The sequence below is a fragment of the Daphnia pulicaria genome, chromosome 10 (assembly GCF_021234035.1).
Source record: "Daphnia pulicaria isolate SC F1-1A chromosome 10, SC_F0-13Bv2, whole genome shotgun sequence".
In the NCBI taxonomy this organism is placed as follows: domain Eukaryota; kingdom Metazoa; phylum Arthropoda; class Branchiopoda; order Diplostraca; family Daphniidae; genus Daphnia; species Daphnia pulicaria.
The window spans coordinates 3166358-3184370 of NC_060922.1; the positions used below are offsets into that span (position 1 = coordinate 3166358).

The 18013-nt window shown below is 41.5% G+C and overlaps 1 protein-coding gene and 2 long non-coding RNA genes across 4 annotated transcripts in view; 1 reads left to right on the plus strand and 2 right to left on the minus strand.

Moving 5' to 3' along the window:
- Positions 1-7710, plus strand: part of LOC124313978 (inactive tyrosine-protein kinase transmembrane receptor ROR1-like) — a 109692-nt gene extending 101982 nt beyond the window's left edge. For both annotated transcript variants that reach the window (XM_046778895.1, XM_046778896.1), the window contains 15 exons: positions 1289-1591; positions 1669-1756; positions 3425-3642; positions 3758-3911; positions 3992-4181; positions 4441-4540; positions 4650-4898; positions 4979-5355; positions 5415-5606; positions 5669-5734; positions 5810-5951; positions 6036-6304; positions 6385-6670; positions 6739-6854; positions 6932-7710. In XM_046778895.1, the coding sequence (XP_046634851.1) occupies positions 1289-1591; positions 1669-1756; positions 3425-3642; positions 3758-3911; positions 3992-4181; positions 4441-4540; positions 4650-4898; positions 4979-5355; positions 5415-5606; positions 5669-5734; positions 5810-5951; positions 6036-6304; positions 6385-6670; positions 6739-6854; positions 6932-7270 (3089 nt within the window). In that variant the 3' untranslated portion in view covers positions 7271-7710. The remainder of the gene's footprint in view (positions 1-1288; positions 1592-1668; positions 1757-3424; positions 3643-3757; positions 3912-3991; positions 4182-4440; positions 4541-4649; positions 4899-4978; positions 5356-5414; positions 5607-5668; positions 5735-5809; positions 5952-6035; positions 6305-6384; positions 6671-6738; positions 6855-6931) is intronic.
- On the minus strand, positions 7131-10204 carry LOC124314309. Its single transcript, XR_006911106.1, has 5 exons — positions 9606-10204; positions 9375-9536; positions 8978-9116; positions 8768-8884; positions 7131-7266 (listed from the first exon to the last, which is right to left on the minus strand). It is a non-coding gene; the product is annotated as an uncharacterized LOC124314309 (long non-coding RNA).
- Positions 10205-11046: 842 nt separating this feature from the next.
- Positions 11047-15088, minus strand: LOC124314357. The gene is made up of 3 exons (XR_006911183.1): positions 14789-15088; positions 11629-11707; positions 11047-11544 (listed from the first exon to the last, which is right to left on the minus strand). It is a non-coding gene; the product is annotated as an uncharacterized LOC124314357 (long non-coding RNA).
- Between the last annotated feature and the right edge of the window lie 2925 nt (positions 15089-18013).

Consider the following 18013-nt stretch of genomic DNA (forward strand, 5'->3'; position numbering starts at 1 on the left):
ACTCGCCATCGAAAGCCCGTTTGACCTCTTTCTTTAAAACGAAGCTCGCATTATCTTTGTTCGAAAAAAAACAAAATGAAACAAAATGAAACAAAAGTTCTTCAAAATCGAATCTGTAATTGAATTGAATTGAAGAAGCTAACCGTCGAAGAAAAAAGAAACAACGAGAAAGATCAGAAAAACAAGAGCAAAAATAGCTAGACTAACAAATAGGGATAATGTGGATTGACTGTCGAGTAAAAAAGAAAGAAAAGGAAAAAAATCGATGGAGGTTACAACCGGCTATTATGCTTGATGTTTCGTTTGCCTTGTCCAACTCGCTTTATCCAAGGTTTTATCGCACAAGTTTACGATCCAGTTGAACTTTTTTTTTTCTTCGTCTTCTTACTTTCTTTTTACCGTCTCCGCTTCTGTCTTTCTCCTTTTTTATTTTCCGCCTTTTTTTTGTTGTACGAATCGATTCGCCGTCCGCCTGGCACCAATGGCCGCTGGGCCGAGAAAACTCCAGCAACCAGCACTACGCCATCACTTTTTCTTTCTTTTGATTCATTCTGACGGTAATGTTCGAAACCGGGCGACGGCCAGTCGGGCAGCGATGAATGAAGGAGCCCCTTTATCTTGAAATATGAAACGGCGCTGTACATTATCGTTCTTTTACTCGGAGCAAGATGCAAATGAGCGCCGGTAACCACCTCTATTGTTGTCATATCTACGCGCATAGGGCCGTACTCGGCCGTACTTTGGGTAGTCAGGTATATATCGGATCTGTATATTTTACATGTGTTTATCGATCGTGTAGCTCCAAGAGAGAAAAGCAGCCACAAAAATGGGGGAAATAACAAAAGTACGAAACAAAAGACGTGAACGCTCCGTTAGCGGTCGGGAGAAGGCGTGCAAACGTGGCCAGCACGCCACGTCTATTGTTCGCGCGCTCAGCCACAACGTGACCGAAAAGCAACTGTTTATGACGAGAGACCAAAAGCTCAAGTATCGGTTGACTTATTCTCTCTCGGGGGATACACTCAAAGTCGGAGAGAGAGCCGCGCCCCGAAAACCCTCACCTGCTGATTAGACAGTCAAATCTTTTTTGGACAGGAATATCACTTGTGGGCGTTGGGGAAACACCCTCCTTTGACAAATGAATTCAAGTTCACGAGACTATTAGACTTTTAAAAAGACGATAGATTTTTTTTTTTTTTTTATCTTCCATATGTTCACATGTTCGAATGAGCAAATATTGAAAGAGACTTAAGGTGATTCACACGTTGTTGTTCTTGTCAAAATACAGGCACTCTCCGGATGTTGAAATCATTGAGCAACACGACTCGCGAGAGTGGTGAAAGTGTCAAACTGCGGTGCGAGGTGTCGGGCGACCCGCCACCAAACCGCTTCCGCTGGTACAAAAACGAAGCGCCCGTCCTGGAGGAGAAAGGCCGGGTGGTCGTCCGAAAGTATCGCACCGGATCGTCCATCCACGGCAGCAGACTGCGCATCTCTGACGTCGACACCCACGACACTGGCTACTACAAATGCGAAGCCTCCAACGGCAAAGAACGCGTCGAGTCCACCGGCATCGTCATCGTCCGTATGGGTAAGTTGATTTTGATAATTTTATATCAACCACTTCACGTTCTAGAACCACAATTATTTTTATTTAACAAATCACAGGCACGCCAGTGGGTCAATCGGGTCCAGTACCATCTTCACCCAACTTTCAGCAGCCATCCTTCCCGTCTTTCGGGGGAGTTCCCGTCAGGTAAATTGTTTGTCCTCCGTTTTCGTTACACAAATATGAAATAAGAAAAAAAAGAGTTCCTTTTCAAAAATAATGCTGGGCCTATATATTTCTTCGTTACATGTAAACTAAGTCGATATATATAGCGACACAATGTCGATGTAGACAGAATATCGATAGGCATACACTCCTCAACCGTATAATAGTTGACAGATATACATAAAGGGGAGAGTCAGACTCGTTGAATAGCTAGACTGCTGCTGTACGCATGCAATATAGCGAGCGTGGAATATAAGAGCTGGGTAAAGTATAAAGTGAAGTCCACCTAGTCCCCGCTCGGTTGGATGTCTTCCAGAGTTCCAGCAGCGGCAAACTTGATTTTCAATTGAACGAACTGAGTTCTTTGGGTCGTCGAATCGGAGGAAAAGAGTGTGTATACTTCCTTATGATCTCATCTGATTCCCTCCTTTCTCCACTTTGGAGCGGAAAAAAAAGCGGAGGGGGGAGACGACAGGGCCGGAGAGAGGAGGAAGCAAAAGCAAGCAAAGAAAAGACGATATATAGTATAGTAGTCATCTATGGAGAGGAAGACGACGCGACGGTTGCATGCCACGACTGCCAGCGCCGCGATTCACGCATCATCAAATCGAATCGCAATGCGACCGAGCGTCAACAGTCGTCTTATTCCTGTGATATCTGACGTGCATAATTTCCCCATACCCCCTCACCACAGTGCATACATACATAGGTCTATACTCCCTTTTGCTCGTCCTCTTCATCTTGTTTCACTCCTTTTCCCCCTTTTTATTTTCCCATCTTTCGCCATGTGGATACACATCTTTTTCAAAGAAACTACTTAGCCTCTCTATTTTTCTCCTCGTTTCGCTTTTCGCTTTTCGTTTTCCTATTTTCCAAGTTTCCTCTTCTCCCCACCCCCCATCCTTCCCACTAGTTCCGAAGCTGTCTAACAGTCAAGACGGGCATAATAGGGCTGCTGCTGCCGGCCCGAATTGGACTCCACTTCCAGCACTCGGAATGGAAACTGATTCGCTATTGCGACTTCAACAAGGGCCGTCTTCGTCCATTGAGAGTCGATGACACCCAAAGTCCTTTTCAACAATTGAAAGACGTTAACAGAGCATTAAAGGCCGGAAGCTTTCTTTGTTGTATTCCTTAGTGAGACACACGAAGTAGCCCATAATGTTGCGACGAACATTCGGCCGAACATTCGGACGCCTGTCTCATAAAAAAAAAGGAAAAAAAGAAAACGAGAGAAAAAGAAGCAAGAACATGAGAGGGATGAGCACCAAGAGGTTGCTGGGAGGATAGCGCAGTCTAGTGTATATACGGCTCTTGTTTGTTGAGATACGAGCGGAAATGGCCGAAGCTTTCAACGACAACGGCCGTCCAAAAGGGAGGGAGGAAGTGGAGGAGGCGATGGACGGAAAAGAGGAAGTAAAAAAGAATCGGACAGCCTCGACTTGTATGGGTGGGGGGCCGATTTTTCCCCCTATAGCGGCCCGATCGACCCGGCTATATCACGCGCGCCATTCTGTCATCCAAGACTATCACCATCCAGCTTTTAGATTTATAAATAACACAAGATCACAATAATAATAAAAAAAAGACAATCTAAGAAGATCAAGATCAAGTTTGAGTGCTGATTTGTTTTTTGTTTTGTTTTTACAGTTTGCCCGGACTGCCCAAGGATTTCGTGCCCAAAGATCCCAAACTCCTACTTCCCAAAGATTTCCAGCCGAACAAAGAGTTTCATCCGAAAATCGGCCACGAAGATGAAGACGAAGATGACGACCATGGCGACGGTGACGAAGGCGACGACGATGTTGATCACCCCAATTCGTTTCCGTCGATGCCAGGCTCCTTGCCACGCACCAACGTTGGACACGGTAAGAATCGCAATGTTATTACCGTACATACCGGCATTTCTACGTCCCGCTCGAAGATCACAATAATTTCCGATTCATTTTTATTCAACTGAAATTCATTTCATTGTTCGAACAGGACAAGGTCCGCTAGAAGGATTCTGTCAAGTGTACCGCGGAGCAACGTGTTCCAAGTTTCTAGCCAATCGCACCATTTTCGTCCAGTCGTCTCTGACGCAAGGCATCGTCGAGGAAAAATTAGCGGCCGCTTTCACCGTTATCGCACATTCTGGGTAAGTCAATGAAGCAGGTTGACTTTTCCTCGATGAATTTCGACACTAATTCATTTGGGAAATTAATTCTCATTCAACAGGGATCTGTCGCAAAGTTGTGCTGAATTCGCCGTGCCGTCGCTCTGCTTCGCCGCCTTTCCGCTCTGCGACGACCAGGGGGGTAAACCCGTGCCCCGTCAGCTCTGCCGTGATGAGTGCGAGGTATTGGAAAACGACATCTGCCGGATGGAATATGCCGTCGCCAAGCAACATCCGCTTATCGGAGAACAGGTAACATATCGCCTCTCTATTTTCTGTCAAAATCCCTGCTCTGTTCCATCTTTTATCCAAAATCCGGAGGACCACTCCCAGGATATACTCTCAGCCTCCAATGGTCAATAACCTTCCGGAGTAATTTATATTTGCCTCATCCGGGCTCATTAATTTTAATCGTTTTTTCCTTTTACCTCTCCCTCCCTCCCTACATGCAAACACTATGGCATTTGTAAAAATTTTTAAACGCTGCATTGTCACGAATCGATTGGAACAGGTCATGCTTCCTGATTGTGAAAAGCTGCCGCCAATAGGGTCCAAGGGCAGTGAGACGTGTTTCCGTATTGGAATTCCTCACATGGCTCAAATTGTGGAAGGTAAAGAATTGTTACATTATCCTTGTCTCTAATCCGTAGTATGGATTAAAGAAGCGACAAATAACAACAGCCTACTATATACACTGTTATGCTCGTTTTGATGCTTCAGAACAAAGCTGTTACAATGAAGATGGCCGTGATTACCGCGGAATTGCGAGCCGCACGACCAGTAAGCAAGACTGCCTGCCATGGAACCGCCAAGCGGCTGTGAAATCTGCCGACCATTCTGAGCTAATCGGTGGCCACAATTATTGCCGTAATCCGGGTGGTGTCGAGGTCCAACCTTGGTGTTTCGTTGCCGGAGTGGAAGGACCAAACTCTCGTCCACGCAGAGAATTTTGTTCTTTGCCCAAATGCTGTAAGATATTCGTGATAAAGTAAATTACCTATCGCGTTCATCGTGCTAAAATGTATGAATTTTCTGGACAAATGAAACAGCTATGGGTTACGATATCAACTGGCTGTACATAATTATTCCTGCCGCCGCCGTCGGATTACTTGTGATTGTCATTCTCGTCGTCTGCTGCGTCCGCCGATCGAAATGCAAAGCCAAAAACTCATCGGTAATGATCAAGGGACCGTACAGCTGTGGCGCTCCCATACCCAATGGGGCCGGATCCAACATGGCCCGTTTGGCTGGCGTTGGCGGCCAGTCTAATCAGCAAATGGAGATGAATGCCCTTTTGCCACCAAGTAGCAATAGCATGGTTTCGACTTTGCAAGGACAGTCGACACCCAGCCGCATTCATGTCCCGGAGATCTCTTTACACGCTGTGCGGTTCCAGCACGATCTCGGAGAAGGAGCTTTTGGCAAAGTAAGAAAAATCAAATTAATTTACCCAGGTCAGACTTACTTAAAGTTTTATTCACGTAGGTGTACAAGGGAGAGCTAATGCACAGCGAGGCGGGATCGTCCCATCGAGGCTACGCCAACGATCATCTGATAAGTCCCGGTGGTGTGATGCCCATTGCCATCAAGACGCTGAAAGCAAACGCTTCGGTGAAAACCCAGCAAGATTTTCGCCGTGAAGTGGAGCTCATGTCTGAATTGCGTCATCCCAATATCGTAAATATTTGATTAATATATCGAAAATGTCAAACGGTGATAAAACAATTTTGGTTTTCCAGGTATGTCTATTAGGAGTCGTCACACGGGATCAACCGCAATGCATGCTGTTTGAATACATGGCGCAGGTGAGACCTGGTTTACCCAAACAAATTCTAATCGAACTCTATTGTCCTATAACGCTGTTTTAATTTCGGTTACAGGGAGATCTCCATGAATTTTTGGTAGCTCACTCACCGGCTGGCGATGGTTCGGTCTCCGGAATTGGTGCTGGAAGTGACGATGGAACAGCGAGTACGCTGGAACAATCGGATTTCCTATACATTGCGATTCAGATCGCTGCCGGTATACTTTTGCTCCCATTATAAATTTCATATATCAATCGCGTCCTTCGAATTTTAAACAAATAATTACTTTCGCTTCCTCTAGGAATGGAGTATCTAGCTAGCCATCACTACGTCCATCGTGACTTGGCAGCAAGAAACTGTTTGATTAGTGACAACCTGATTGTGAAAATATCCGATTTTGGTCTGTCTCGAGACATTTACTCGTCTGATTACTACCGTGTCCAGGGCAAATCAATGTTGCCTGTTCGTTGGATGCCACCAGAAGCTATTCTATACGGAAAATTCACAATTGAATCAGATGTTTGGAGCTTCGGCGTTGTCCTCTGGGAAATCTACAGTTTTGCATTACAGGTACAGCAATCAAAGTTTTGGCTGCTACTTTCATCTTAGTAAACAATAGCCAATAATCAATTCATGTTTCTCTTATTTAGCCGTATTATGGATACAATAACCAAGATGTCATCGACATGGTGCGTTCTAGACAGCTACTCTCTTGCCCATCAGAATGCCCGTCACGAATTTATTCCTTGATGATCGAGTGCTGGTCTGAAGTTCCTCTGAGGAGGCCCACATTCACAGAAGTTCACAACAGATTGCGTTCGTGGGAAGGACTGGCATCAGTTGGAGCTCCCAGCAGTTCCATTGGAGGACCACCACCAATCCCGGCTACTTTACCTCCCACCAATGGAGCTATGCTCACAAGCAGGAGTCATTCAGGTTGGTTATAATTTTTTGAAGTTAGCAATCTTGAGGAATTTTTATTTATTGCAAAATCTAATTATTAGGAAGCCACAGCGGATCACAGCATTCAAGTACTGGTCCGAGCAACAATACGGGATCAACAAATTTAAGTGGAGCTTCAGTTCATCCAATCATAAGTGGTGGAAACTTTTATCACCAGGTAGCTATTTTGATTATTACTGTTCATCTAAAAATAACGCAATTTAAAAACTGAAATTTTTACAAAATGTAATACAGCCGGGAGCGCCTTACTCCCGAGGTCCCGTTATGAGTCCCGTGCCAAGCGTTGGAGGGAATAGCGCCAGTTCTACGTACGGCGGCACATCTAGTGTCACATCCAGCCTCGGATGTCATCCAGCGCACCAACCACAACATCAACAACAACAATATCCAGTATGCTACGCTCAGAGCATCGTACCGGGTTTTCACTCAGCGAATGGCATCCGACCAAGTGGACCACCTTCTGTCATACTTCACGGTTCCAGTAATGGCAATAACGGATGGGTGGGTCGTTTCAATACGTCCAATGCTGCTTACAGCGGAAGCTCTGATGGCGGGAAAATCTGTAATCTCTAAAGATCATAGTAAAATAACAAATGACCCAACTTTGTCTCAGTGAAACGTTGACGAATTCGGCACAAGTTTACGGAGAAAAGAAAGAACTAGTCCCCTACATTATTTTAAGGAGAAGGAAACAACACAGCAGCAAAATATGGCTGCCCTATCTACTCGTATTTATGTACAGATCGGACTAAAAGTGTTTTGTCTTTTTTTTTTCATCGGTACGAACTTTGGTTACCATATATTGTGCAGACAACTGTTTTCTACTATTTTATTTTCTAATATCGGTCATATCTAAAAAAAAAAATGCATTCGCGTACGATAACGGCTGTGTCGGCCGTTGTCGTTGCCCAAGTTTAACCTGTTCAGTTCTATCGTAACACTTGCTGTAAAATTACCGCTGCTCCCAATGTTTGTAATAGATTGCACAAGAGCCTATAAAAGCTTGCCCTCTTGTTTTTGAAGTTTCCTTAATTCTGACGTATTGTCACATCCGGGGTAAACACTTGGCCAATTTACACTTGTCGTGAGTTGTTGACTAACTAGATGTATCCCATAACTAAACAACTGATGTCGAACTACACTGAAATCAAACCACTTCAATCATATAACATCCCAAACTATACATTCGGCATTGGAAATGTTTCCTTTTGAAAAATAGTGCCAATGCGCCCTACGTTGCAGTTGATTGATTGTGGAGTTCATCGTTTGGATTCTGTCCCGATTCCGTCACCGAGTCAAAAGGGATCCAACTAAGCTGGAGGGCGAATCTATTTCTCAACTAAGGGAATACGGATAATCCAGATGTTGTACGTAAGATCATCATCCGACTATAAGTAAAGGCTAAAGCATAGATTTTTTTTTATTCAGAAATTTGATTACACTTTGTTTTAAAAAAATCGATTTCCTGCAATGATATACTAGAGTACACAAAATACTAAATGAAAACGGTGGGTACAGGTTTCGCGGACGTTGAACTGATCGTTAGCAAATGAAAAGATAATTCTGAAATCTACCGTGTTCTGCGTTCTACCAACTTGATTTCGAATAATCTTCACTCATTTTTATAAAAGCGCACGCAATTTTTAATTGGCTTGGTTAACTCACAAATGGTGAGCACAATAAACGTAAACCCCAAGTTCAACCGGTTCAATTAAGCAGATTAAATTAGATCGCTTTAAAAACAAAAAGAGAATCGTTCCTCGAGGACTTCTGGTGATGCAAGAATACAAGTTAGACAACTTTCTAAATAAGTTCCCAAACCCAGTCGCCAACAACAACAGGAGAACGTTTACATAATACCCCGAGAATAAACGATTACTAGCAAACATTCCTACATCCTACAAGCGCTACATCTTCCTGTTAAAAAGCTAAGTAGGAGTAGGAGAGATTGCTTCTCATTGAAGAAAAGCAAAGAGACAGCGATGGAATACGCAACCACTGGAAAAATAAATGTTTTGACAAAGGGAGGAAGTGCGAAATAGAAAGCGATGAACGTCGAGAAAACCTAACCTGCAAATCCAGTAGTCTCGTCCCCGTCTCGAAGGAGAACCGAAGAGGTGCCACAGGACGTACTCCGTTGTTGATGGTTGGGATACCCCTGAACGCACGGGAATCAGTCGACCTAAGCTGTGACGACATCCAACGTGACAACGTTACATATGAAATAAAACTAAGATCAAACACCAATCATAGAAAAAATTTGAAGTTTGACACGAGTACCTGTGCAATTACTGATGACAAAAGATGAAGGTGGTGCACAGTTACAAATTTGTATCTGGTCTAGGAAACTGGTAAAATTGATCCGTCGGATGCTGTTACAGCTAGTCGATCACATTCTTCACTCCATTGGTCCATCAGCCTGTTATAAATGATCATCACGAGGTTTGTTATTTAGTTGGATTCACTTTTTCAATGGTCACCTGAATTGAGACCTTTCATCAGCTCTACTGATCACAAAGTACATCAAGAAAATTCGCTAAAATTTTGATCAATAGACTCCCTTGAAAGTAGGTGACTTATTTCCAATGCAAAGCTGAGTGGAGCTACTGATTCGACATCGAAGGAAACTGAGCACTTATTTTTACTTCCATTTTTGTTTAAGAGGAGGGCTTCTTACACCTTGTATCTGTAGTCTTTACTCGCCAAGTAGATGAGTTGGCGGGCCTGGGATTAACTCTTGTGGCAGTGCTTGTCGTTAAAGAATACAGACCGACGTGACCGAGGATTCCTCGATGACAAGAAACCGCAGGGCCACGGTTTCCTTATCCAAACGGCAGCTCTGAAATAAAATAGTGGACAAACTTGATTGAAATTAATTACTTCATCGTGCAAATGCAATTAAATTTACATTTTAATTGCGTTTTCTTGATGGACGGTAAAGTAGTTTTTAGGTAGGATTTGACGAGAAGTTTGGTGAATTCATCAACAGCTTTTTTTTCCAGGGTCAGGTTAAGGTTTCAGTTCCAATTCCAGATGTTCATGGTTCAAGTGTTAAAATGGCAAGATGATATTCATCACTCATTTTCCATTCCAGCCAGTTCAGTGTGGAGTCGTTGGTCTTTATTCAACTCGAAATTCTCTTCGCTGAAGATGACAATGTCAGCTTTAGGCAAGGGGAAGATGATGCCACCACACAAATGAAAACTCCAGTCACAAAGTGTTGTGTCTAACGTTAAGACTAGAAAAATGTCTGCGTAAGCCTGTCTGGCTTCAGTTCCCTGAAGCTCAATTTCAAGTTCCACGTTGATTTGTCCTTTGGTGTCATTTAGGGTTGACTTGGCTGCTGCTTCAACCCAAATAATTATATCTTCCTTGGCCATTTTTTCAGAACTGTGTTCAGTCAGACACCATCTGCTGTGGGGACAACTTGACATAATCTTGCTTGGTATAAACTGCAGCCATTGATTTGACTTCCATTAGAGTTGAACCCATTTGCAGAAATTTTTGAGCTGCAAAAAGATATAATAGAGTTCCAATCAGGATGAATTTGTTCAGGGGAAGGACTAACTTGCCTTGGTAACTTTTTCCCATTTATCTCTGGACTTGGAAGATGTTTCCTTCAATGCTTTCCAGTGAACAAATAAACATACCCTGAATCAAAAATTCAAAAAACATGAAAATTAATATAATCAATCGTGTTTGGTTTGGGTTCTTGTGATATGCAGTCTTATATCTTCCCCTGATTTCCACTTCTGATCGACGCCGCTGAAGACAGCTAATGTTCAGAGAGCAAACTGTGAAAGTGATGATTGGTTAAATGTAATTTTGTACCTTATATACTGACTGAAGTCTAAATAATCTGGAAATAAATGAATCGGAGTAGAATTAGGAAAAGATTCTAAACAAAAGAAAAACAAATATGCTACACATTATGCAATCATGCATGACTGCATGAGTGCATGTGCATTTAATTAGTTATTTGTCTGCTTATTATAAAGCAGACACGTTTTGATAACGCTACCTGGCGGACAACTTTACCACCCTCAAAACAATTTTCTTAATCGCGCTGTTTTGAATTTTCATACAAGCTTATTGTAGACCTTAAGTCCAGTGGCAGTATAATTCAAGTAACTAGGAAACAAGCCTTAAACTGTAAAATCGTTGTAGATTTAGTAGGTATTTAATGAAACCATCAATTATTAAACCAGTCATAAAAAAAGGAAAGTGAGCGAGGCCTTAACCAACCCCCGGAATTTATGCAATTCGATGCAATTTATTACGCGACCTACATAAGCGTAATGGATTTTTTTTGGCGCGTGAATGACGCTTAAGAGAATCAATATCAGTAGGATATTTCATTTATTTCTGTTGTGAAATTTCGCTAATGGGGGCACGTAAATCAAATCAAATTGGAAGGACATACGTACAAACGAAATGCCCGACAGGAAATAAATCCGCCGTCCCCTTAGTAGATAAATCCATTTGAACAATGGCAATCAGATCCAAATCAATAAAAGATCCTAATAAAATTATACCCGACGGTGACGACTCCAGGTCGAAAAAGTGGAACTGAATTCGGATGCCTTCTCACTTGCGGCCGTATAAAAACGTAGGTAGCAATGCGTTCCGACCGAGTAGAAAACCCAGTTAGTTTGGCCACGTGAAATTGTCGTAGGGCAGCTTTGTGCAGCAACGAATTTTGTAGAGGCAAGTTTGTTGCTACTTTTCTGCCTGCGGACAACGGCCGTCGGCTGTTCGGTAACGAGAGTGACCCGAGGGTATTCATTTTCTTCTTTATCCAGGTCATCTTTCCCCGCATGGCTATTGCGCAATTCCGGCGCTGGCGTCTGCAATACAACAAGAAATAGAAGATTCGATTCGACCAAAGGCAATTCTATTAGACATTTAAATTGACGCACATATCTCGTTACCTCTTTCTTGCAAGGTTAACATCCTACCATAGCCGGATGGCTGTAGTTATTTTCTTCGTTCCAAATAAACTGTGAAAATCTAAATAGGAAAAAAAGTTATTCGTTCCAGTATTAGAACAACTGGAATTTTTTGAGGGAAGATGTGAATAAGAAAACTTAGAATAACATAGAAAATTTTAAGTAAAAGTCTGGAGGGAATCATTCAATTAATGAAAAAAAAATACTATGGAGATACTTCAAAAACTTGATTGGGGATGGTGTGGAGGGAATTTTCCTAACAACAAAAAGGAAAGAAATGTAGAAACTAAATCAACAACATTGAAATCATTGAAATCAATTGATTCACCAATTTTGTAAAAATTCAAATAAAAAAGATTTTGCTGGAAGCAAGACACGAGGACATAACGGACATAATCAATCCCACCAACATGAAAAGGGAAATCCCAACCAATTTTCATATGAAATCAAATCGCATTTACATAGATTAAACGTTAAATTAAGTACTGGTGGCTTCAACTATGGTGGCATCAGAATAAATAATAAAAACAAAAAAACTCGGCGTCTCGTATTGTCATTTTGTATGTATGCTCACACGGCCTCTACTAGGCATCACGGGTCGGCCGATGCCGATGCCGATGAACCCGGTGGTGGAAGATGACTTGATAAAGCGTTTCCGGGTTTCCACCCTAAAACAGTTTGATTTTTTTTTTAAATCGTGCTGTTTTGAATTTTGATGTAGCCTATTAATTGCATATGGCAAGTTTTTAGTGCCACCCAGTTCACCCTCAACCCGGGGATTCAACCCTTCATCTCAACCCGGTTATTCAACCCGGTGACTCAACCCGGGGATTCAACCTAGCTGTTTTTTGGCGCCATCTAGCGGCCAATACAATAAATACGCCTACAAACTATAGAGACCCGCATCTCCCTCGATTTTTCCCTCGTTTTTGACACCACGAGCGCCACATGCTTGGTGAATTTTATCAAGCTGGGCGCGGAACAGTTATTCCTGTCAGCTCAGTTCATACTTCATAGTTAAAAATGTCAGTTTTATTCGAAGAGTGCCTCATTTGTGGGGCACTTATAGTTTATAGAAGTTCCATCCGCGAAAAACACGTTACCATGGCCTACTATAATGAACGGCCCATCGGCTGGCTATATCCCTGTTGCCGAATGGTTCCCAGCGCCTACCCCTTCCCATCCCCTACTTTTCATAGCCAGAGGGTGGTAAGCTACATCAGAAAGTTCCACATTCCATGTCGTCTTTCCATGCCCCACAAATGAGGCACTCTTCGAATAAAACAGACATTTTAACTATGAACTGTATGAACTCAGCTGACAGGAAGAACTGTTCCGCGCACGGCTCGTTAAAAATCCCGCAGCATGTGGCGCTACTGGTGTCAAAGTCGAGGGAAAAATCGAGGGAGATGCCGGTCTCTATAGTTTGTAGGTGTATTTATTGTATTGGCCGCTAGATGGCGCCAAAAAACAGCTAGGTTGAATCCCCGGGTTGAGTCACCGGGTTGAATAACCGGGTTGAGATGAAGGGTTGAATCCCCGGGTTGAGGGTGAACTGGGTGGCACTAAAAACTTGCCATAATTTATTGCGTGGCATGCATAAGCGTCATGGAATTTTTCTGTCTAAATAAGAACCTAAAACCCGGACAAAATTGTACGGTGTGTTCTTATAGCGATTTATCTTTGAAAGCGCTACAGAACAGAATTGCACCGCATAGCCTAAATAACTACGAAGACAAATAAATTTAATCCGTTAGGTGGCGCTCATCAGAATTGATAATGACTTTTCAAAAGAAGATAAATATCCAACAGAAACAGACACAAAATTAGAAGTGAAATGAATTAACTTAGGAAAAACGAAGTCAACGTGATTTTAATGGATGATTGTTGGTAATAATGTGGCCATTACGATAACGCCAATCAATACAGTTTGGAGCAGTTCAAAGTAAATAAAAATGTACAAAAACAGTCGCAACTGGCATTTGCTGACCGCCGTCACCCACCCGAACCCTTAATAAAGGCCAGCGCTTCAGTGATCATGTTCAGTTTCGATTAACGCTCAGAAAATTTAACCAGTTGAGTCAGAATTTGCAATCCTAGAGATTCAAAACTCTTTTAATATGGCTACAGAAGCTCAACTGAGAAAAAGGAGGGAAAATAAAGCCCGAAGAAGGAATCTCCAGCGTTTGCAAAAATTAGCTAACAACCGATTGAGTCACCAGGAAGAACAACAGGCGATTTACATGTCCAAGCATTTGCACAGATGTTTGATATTACTGAGGGGTTCAATCAAAGAGTTTCTCACTTCATGGGGATTGGCACCACGCGAAGACGAAGACACGTCCACAATGCTCAAAACTTTGATTGAATACAACAAAAGAATTCCAACCTTTATTTCGTTGACTTCAAATCGAATTGACATAGACACAAAAACTCTTCTGACGGCTGTTTATGCACGCAACAAAATTTACCACGGCAATTTACCGGCTATCTTGAGGGAGTTTCGATCCTTCTTGCTCGCTTGGATTGAAGTGGCTATCATGATAGGGGCCCACTCACTGGCCACCAGCAGATTCCGCCAGACTTTAAATCTTTTAAACAACCCGTCGCAGTCCGGCAAGAAGGCCTTCACCGTGCCTCCATACATAATCTTTCAGAGTCTGGCCTCTGAGCTAACACGGAAATGGACCAAGACCAAGGAAGCGGCAGCAATAAGCCTCAACCATCACCTATTTGATATCGTCGTCGAGGAATTAGGGCCATCCCTAAACAAATTTATAAAGGAGAATCGCCTCCGAGACGACTGGACATCAAATATGGACGCTTATTCCGACACAAATTTACTTCTAGACAACTACTGCCCAGAAAATTTCATGGTGCCCCACGGAACCAACGACCAAGAGGAATTGAGAGACCGACTGGAAAAAGCAATGAATGGTAAGCACGCCATTAGTCACGACCAGAACAAAAATATTATCAACAACTGGCCCACCTATCTAACTGACTTTGCGTTTTTGCTTACAGCGATCGATTGCACCCTCGCTGCCGCCCGTGTGCAGGCGAAGCTTGACACTCATTGAAAGAACAAAGGCATACCAGACACCTTTACCTGCCTCTCAGTTCGTTTTCCGTTACCGCTTACCTTTCGTTGCGAAAACACCGACGACAGGTAAGCCGCCGCAAGGAGGTAAGTGGATACGGCACAATTCCCTGTGGCTCAAAAGATCTCCGCCTTCCGCCATTGGAGCAGCGTGCAGAAAGGCACTGAAAAGAATGAGTAAGCAGGTCATCAGCTAATTGCTTATTTTGACGTTTGTAGTCTACTTCCGTTCAATATCTTGTCTTTAAAATTTCAATGTTCATTTTATAAAAACAAACAACAACAAAAAAAAAATAAAAAACCGATCTGGTTTTTTACATTTCTCCTTCATATATCATCGATCCCCACAAAATAAAAATAAAAATAGGCAGTAGATAGGAGTGATTCCGCACAATTTCAAGTTTCGTGACATTTCACGCTACTTCGGGAAAGTCTACTGGCGTGATTGCGCCGCTTGAGGCGCACCAGGTTTAGTTTTTCAACGAAAGATGGCTTTTCGAAGATGATTGCCGAAAATGAAAAGGAAAAAAAACGAGGAAAATGTTTGTTTTATTCAAACGTTTACAAATCAACTTAGAAACCAATAAATGAAAAAAACATAAACAACCACAAAATAAGTAAATAAAACGTTTCAGTGGGATTACTTTAATGGGTACATTTAAGTATTTTTAAGAGTACTCCAGTTCCACAGAAAACCGATATCAAGAGTCGAAAAAAATCATTTTTTTCCAGCGACAGTTTTTTTTCCTTCCTTTCCAATTATTTTGTAAATCATAATAAGACTTTGCTTACGATTTGCACCAATAGACTTAGCTAAAATATCTACATACAATTATTGAATTAATTTTATTTTTTTCAACCTCCTAGCGCACATTTCAGCAAAAGTAGAGCCCCGCTGTTGGTCTCATTGAGTGACGGGCTTTTTTTATAAATTAATTCTTTGTATTTATCGATAAAACGAACAGGGAAAAAATTTATTTTTATTATTTCTAAACGGTGGATGTTCACACGACGACCTTCTGTTTCCATTATCTATCGTGAAGCGATCAGATTATTCGTCGCGCATGGTGAGAGTCGCACCCTGTTGTTAGAGGTCTAGGAGATTTTCAGCAATTGTTATCGGTAGTTCGGCAGGTGCAGGCGAGTAACTCAATGGATCCACTCAATACTCATTTTTGAAAAATTGAAAGAATTTTGATAAACCTCGAAAACAAATTTTTTTAATCACTGAGAAATCCTCGACTCGTTCTTGTTTTCGGTAAGTCAACGTTATAATTAACTAGTGTTGCACTTAGAGACAAATTTATTGATTATTTTGTGACCACGCTGTTTGACCATATGCATACGAATATAACTCTATTCTTGGTGCAACAATAATTGATAGAAAGATAACAAGATTACATTTATCTGTTTGCTGCTTGACATTTCCCCTCTTGCTAGTACCTGTAAATAAAACGTTAGTCAAGGCAGGCACTTTTTACCTTGCAACTGGCCTTTAAGTAAATTAAATTCCCTTTCTTCTCACTTATTGAATTTCGAGTCAACAATCGAAATCTCTGCCCAGATATTCTCATCGCTTTTTCAACACGACGACTTTCGGTTCCAACCGCACAACCGTTGCTAGAAACAGCGGAATGTGAGAAAAGCCATCTAAAATAAGCAAGGAGGAAGAAATAGGTTGAGAAGTTGTAATACGGGACTTGAACGGGCCGCTGCCCGTGGTACACAGGTGTTTTGCGTTTTTTTTTTTCATGAGTACCCATCTTTAGATTAATCGAAAACCTTTAAGCACTTCAAGAGTCATCCAACAGAGTTAAAATTAATTGCACTTCTTTCCAGCGTGCCATTCTGTCTTGTTTTTAATGTCCCAGCATGGGAAAAATAAATTTGGAAATACGTTTTTCTAGAGGATTGCAACATTAAAGAATAGATTGAAAATTTTAGCTAAAGCAATTTTACGAGATTCAAAAAATTAATCCAAGGATTTGGGTACTTCAAGAGTTCAAGATCTGTGTCCATCGTCTTCCATCAACGCTATTTCTTATTCTTATTTGTTGTGGTTAAGTCACTGACATTTTGTTGTTTCGAAAGCAATTACCCGAGTTTCTTTGTTTTATTTACGTTAGTGATTTACGGAAGTTGCCCAAGAAAAAATGATGCATTATCTAAACGACGCTGTTATAGAAAAAATATTTTACTTGGCCTGATTTCGTTAATTTTGTGAGCTGAGATAATTATAGATGCGCTCTCTCTAATCATGAAGAACTTAAAAAGAATATTTTTTTTGTTATTTCAACGTTGCTCTGTTGATTTGTATATGATATCATGCACGTTCAAAGTGACAAAAAAATGTGGGTCAATCCGCCAGATGTTGCAGATAGGCTAACAGGAGTGGAAAAGAGCTAAAGCTCATGTCAATAAATAATAATTAATGTTAATGTTCAGTGTTCGAAAATTCAAAAATTATCTACGCGGGATTGTGCTACGCAGTTGACAAATGAATGGTGTGATTGAGTGATTACGGAACATCTATACAGGTGCACATTTTGAAAGGACGGTATCGAAGAGACTAAATCTATTTTTTGATTTGTGGCATTGCAATTAATAGATTTCTGATTTCGTTCCGAAACGGACATGTTCTTCCTTTTGTTTTTGTATTTACTCTTTGTTTACTATTCTTTGCTCCGTGATGCGGCTTTACAAATTCGTCCCGTTAGTCGAAACCTACCAAATACGTATTACTTAATTGATTTATGGGAACGTTATGTTATTTTACATCATTTTCTGCCGATGACTACTTAAGACGTGTTGTGTTTTCTCATAAGAACCAAATGAAAAGGAATATCTTAGAATAGAATAAACCTCGATTGATTCCCATTTTCCATGAAGACACCTGTTACAATCTCGAAAGACATTTGGGGAGTTTTTCAAGGTTTTTAAAATAGTTTTGATTATTAGACTGCTCTTAGTTCAAAAGAAGCGGTAAGAATATATAAATTCCGATTATTATAACAGAGAAAACATGGTTGAATTATTGTCGCGTGTGTCGTGATACAATACGATCGCAATTTACCATGGCTTCGCCCTCATCGTCATACCATTATCAATATTCTGTCTAAGATTTTTTATCAGCGCAGTGTTTCGAAAGCGATAAGGATTACACAGTAGAAACTTAAATCATAATCTATTTATGGGGATCATTGCAGGGGGTTTTTAACAGCGATATAAAGATTAACTTTGGTATGTGTATGCGTAAATAACAGGTTT